Source organism: Oncorhynchus kisutch, linkage group LG15, assembly GCF_002021735.2.
Source record: "Oncorhynchus kisutch isolate 150728-3 linkage group LG15, Okis_V2, whole genome shotgun sequence".
NCBI classification, from domain to species: Eukaryota; Metazoa; Chordata; class Actinopteri; order Salmoniformes; family Salmonidae; genus Oncorhynchus; species Oncorhynchus kisutch.
This window is the reverse complement of record NC_034188.2, coordinates 46,871,016-46,875,241: the sequence shown is the minus strand read 5'-3', so window position 1 is coordinate 46,875,241 and position 4,226 is coordinate 46,871,016. Positions and strand designations below refer to the sequence as shown.

At 39.9% G+C, this 4,226-nt stretch overlaps 1 protein-coding gene across 2 annotated transcripts; it reads right to left on the bottom strand.

Annotated features, from left to right (window-relative positions):
• Positions 1–352: 352 nt before the first annotated feature.
• On the bottom strand, positions 353–3,816 carry LOC109905339 (high mobility group protein B1-like). Of its 2 annotated transcripts, none has more exons than XM_020502653.2 (5): positions 3,353–3,816; positions 2,301–2,463; positions 1,982–2,127; positions 1,716–1,890; positions 353–1,336 (listed from the first exon to the last, which is right to left on the bottom strand). In XM_020502653.2, the coding sequence occupies exons 2-5, from the start codon at positions 2,445–2,447 to the stop codon at positions 1,226–1,228; spliced, it is 579 nt and encodes a 192-aa protein (XP_020358242.1). In that variant the 5' UTR covers positions 2,448–2,463; positions 3,353–3,816; the 3' UTR covers positions 353–1,225. The 2 variants fall into 2 exon arrangements, with proteins under 2 accessions (XP_020358242.1, XP_020358241.1); XM_020502652.2 differs by lacking the exon at positions 3,353–3,816 and adding an exon at positions 2,993–3,241.
• Between the last annotated feature and the right edge of the window lie 410 nt (positions 3,817–4,226).

Below are 4,226 nucleotides of genomic sequence, written 5' to 3'. Positions count from 1 at the left end.
AATGACAGAGTGAAAAGAAGGAAGCCAGTACACAATACAAGTATTCCAAAACTGCTAGCAATAAGGCACTTAACTTCATGTCTAATGTCCTGAATAGAAAGTGTTGTTTGGGGCAAATCCAACAAAACATCACTGAATACCACTTCATATTTTCAAGCATCGTGGTGGCTGCATTGTTGTGTGTATGCTTGTTATTGGCAAGGACTAGGGTGTGTTTTAGGATAAAAAGAAATGGAATAGAGCTAAGCAGAGGCAAAATCCTAGAGGAAAACCTGAATGTATGCTTTCCACCAGACACAAATTCACCTTGATGCAGGACAATAACCTAAAACACAGGAGTTTCTTACCAATACAAGATTGAACGTTAAGACTTTAATCAGCTTGAAAGTCTATAGCCACATTTGAACATGTCTGTATGGCAGTGGTTGACAACCAACCAACTTCAGAGCTTGAATAATTGTTTAAAGAATTCACAAATATTGTACTATCCAGGTGTGCAAAGCTGAAATTACTGACTCTGGTGAACATAATACTTAAGTAAATTAGAAATGTATTTCATTTAATTAATTAGCTAAAATATCTAAAAACGTGTTTTCACCTTGTCATTATAGGGTATTGTGTAGATGGATAAAAAAAAAAATATTTAATCCATTTTGAATTCAGTCTGACAACAAAATGTGGAATAATTCAAAAGGGTATGAATACTTTCTGAAGGCACTATGTACATATTTATCGAAATCAACCAAATGCCTTAGATCATGGTAAATCTTCCAAAAAGACACATTTATTAAAAAAGACCTTTATTTAAGACATTCCTGAATGTCAGCTGCAATTAGAGTGGTATTCAAAGAACAATAAAAAGACCTTGTGACAAACATGAAAAAATATCCTTTCAAACAAATACAGGAAAAACAAAACAAATACACTAGCTACCAACCCAGAAATCTGATTTGAGAGTTGCACACCTATTACTTCCATATTGTTTCATAATCCTCCAAAGCAGTCACAGGCAAGGGCAGGAACAACAACAAAAATATCAGAACATCAAATTCAAGACATGTAGTGTTAACTTTAAGGGAGCATAACACCATCCATCTTAAGAACATTAAATATACACACATCCTAATGTGTTCTCGTTGCATCTGGGTCTGTTCAGAGATGTAGGGTGTGTACAATAGAGTTACATAGCATTAAAACAAGTATGTAGGCTACAACAGCAGAGAGGCTACTCGTCATCATCCTCATCGTCATCTTCCTCATCATCATCTTCTTCATCGTCAGCAGCTGCGGAGGAGGCCGTATCCACTCTACCATTGGTGCGGTATGAGGCGATATCCTGTGTAACAACATAATTATTTAGAGCCTGACCAATATGCTTTTCTAGGATCCAAGACATCTGCAGACATACCGTTTTACAGCGGGAAAATTAAAAAGCCATTTTTCCACACGGAATTCTCATATTGCCATCCAAAAGAACAATTGTCCAAGAAAATGCTTAAAACGTTACATTGTGACAATAGTGACATGAGAATGGTAATGTGTTTAGATAAGCATTATTTCCCTTTTTCCCCCCATCCTATTTATTTAATATCAGTGGAATTGTCTGCACCCATCTTATATCTGCAACCATCTTATTCAAATAAATTGTCACTGCATCGTGATCAGGAAATCAGACGTTTGTATATCAACCTCAATTTTAACAAAGCCCTACTCACTTTGTCGTATTTCTCCTTCAGCGTGGCGGCCTTCTTCTCGTACGGCTTCTTCTCCTCAGCTGCAGAGCTGTTCCACATCACTCCCAGCTTCTTAGCAGTGTCTCCAATGGACAGGCCTGGGTGCTCGCTCTTTATCTTGGCCCGGAAGTCAGCACAGAAGATGAAGAACGCAGACCTGAGAAACAAAAACAAATGCATGTCAATTCAAAGGGAAGTTTAATTCACCTCTATAATTGCTATCCAGTCTAGCTGCCATGCAAACCTACGGTGGTCTCTTGGGGGCATTAGGATCCTTGAACCTCTTCTTTTTCTGGCCATTGGGTGGGATGTAGTTCTTCATTTCTCTCTCGTAGCGGACCTTGTCTTGCTTCGCCATGTCTTCAAACTTGCCTTTTTCTTTAGGAGACATGGGCTGGATATAGAGGTATAAATTCAGATTACATATCTACATGGCCACCGCTAGACTGTCCACAAAGGTCACTCAAGTGTAACAAAACGTACTATGGTGGAAATATAGCCATAATCATTCTAAGTATATACCAGAAACATGTCACGTCACATTCATTCACTGTTGTGTAATGCTACCTTCCATCGCTCTGAGCATTTCTTGGAGAACTCAGCGAAGTTGACACTGGCTTCGGGGTGTTTCTTCTTGTGCTCTGCCCTGCAGGTCTGCACGAAGTAAGCATATGACGACATCTTGCCTCTCGGTTTCCTAGGATCTTTCCCCATGGTGCCTTGTGTAGGTCTAGTAGGAGAGATACAGTAGATACAGTTTAAAAAACAAAGCCAAATTTGTCACCCTGAGCTTTGGCCATATTAAATGAGTGTCCCTCCCTAGCTGCCCATAACAAATAATGGGGGCTGGGGGTACACGTCGCGACCTTTCTTGCAAATAAACATTTGTAATCACTAATAATGCTAACTAAATGCAAAACATATTTTTATACTGTTTGCAACTAATTAACGGTGCGATTGTGCAGAGGGTTGGTGTGCTGTCGCTAGCTACAACGGCAGTTCGCTATCTTCGAATCCAGCCCCCTCAACACCAAAACACTCAGCATATAGTTACTAGCTAGCCATCATGGATCCATCCCATTGTGTCGTAGGTAACGAACCGTAGCCTTGCAGTGTGCTAGCGAACCGTTATAGCTAACGAACTAACGTCTTAGTGTTGCTAAAAACTCAATCGAGACTGAAAATGTGACTCGTATCACATGGGACAAAACAAGTACGTTTACAGCCAAGAAAATCGAGATGCTCTCTGTTAACGTTACCTAACGTCAGCGCAGCAGCCAAGCTTGCTTGTTAGCCACGGCTAGCCAGTTAGGTATAGCAAAAATAACTAACGTTAGGTAGCTCTCTAGATGTACTCAAATATAGCTCGATAGATGTCTGGCTTCCATGAGTTTGTAAAAGCAACTAACGTTACTGAAATCGTTTTAGGTGGTGCCTGAAAAATGGTGGTTGTTCGCTGTCTTTGTTAGCCCCCCATCTACATAGCTAGTTAACAAGCTAATGTTTTATGAATGCTCAGCATAATACACACATTTCAACAAAAATAAATAATTGCCATGTGCTTATTTCCAATAACTCGCTAAATATTTTTAGATAATATTTGTGGTGTTAATACATACCCTAAGTTAGCTAGCCAGCTGCCTCAACAAACAACAATGGGACGGTGATTAATATTCCGCCAGAAGTACAAACAATCCCGTCACTTTCGTATGGTAATATTAAATCCTTCAAAATAAAAGCCCACAATTGAAATGTGGATCTTCTTAGTTGGGGCTTTAGTCAGGTGGCCAGGGTTCCGGTCTAGAAGTACGGTTTCGACAGCTCCTACAGTTTTGCTTCGGTACAGCAGTTTAAACGAAGAAGTCCGTTTTGAAAATTCCAAATAAAACACTTTTGTCATCACTTTTTGTACACTAAACATCTATTTAATTATTCAAATAATTTTCGCTGAGGCCGATCCCCCCCCATCACTCACAGCCAAAGATATTCATATTTTATATTCTTCCAATGTCTACCATATTTTAGGGTGACCAGATGATGACGTCGGACTCTTCACTGCTCATGCTGCTCCCTGTGTGCACTGAGTGCATGTGATGTTTGTCCGTATAAACTGTATGCAGATGCTGGTCCATATAAACCGGATGCAACCCAAATATAGACGGTCCTCGATCGGCATATGCGAATGTGAGTAGATTTCCTTGAAAACAACGGCGGTCATCTTGGACGCAGTCTCACGTGTTTATTTAACTCAGTGGTTTTAGGTGCCTCGTACGAACAATCCTGATCTAGTGAAACAGAATGTAAGCTTGCGAGATCAGGATGGTTCGTACGAGGCGAGGGTTTTGATGGGGACGACATTCAAAAAGTTGTATTGCTGCCCACTACTGGATTCAAAGTAAAAAAGAAAACCATACTTGATGGGGAAAAACAAAGTTACTCCTTACAGCTAAAATAGTTGACGAAACAAAACCAAGCAAAACAGACTCCCAAGTC

Excerpts from the sequence above, each read along its gene's own strand:
- LOC109905339 (XM_020502653.2), bottom strand. The coding sequence starts at position 2,447 with ATGGGGAAAGATCCTAGGAAACCGAGAGGCAAGATGTCGTCATATGCT. Across the intron at positions 1,891-1,981 it reads AATGCCCCCAAGAGACCACC|GTCTGCGTTCTTCATCTTCT; the intron begins GTAGGTTTGCAT and ends TTTGTTTCTCAG. Across the intron at positions 1,337-1,715 it reads TGAAGGAGAAATACGACAAA|GATATCGCCTCATACCGCAC; the intron begins GTGAGTAGGGCT and ends GTTGTTACACAG.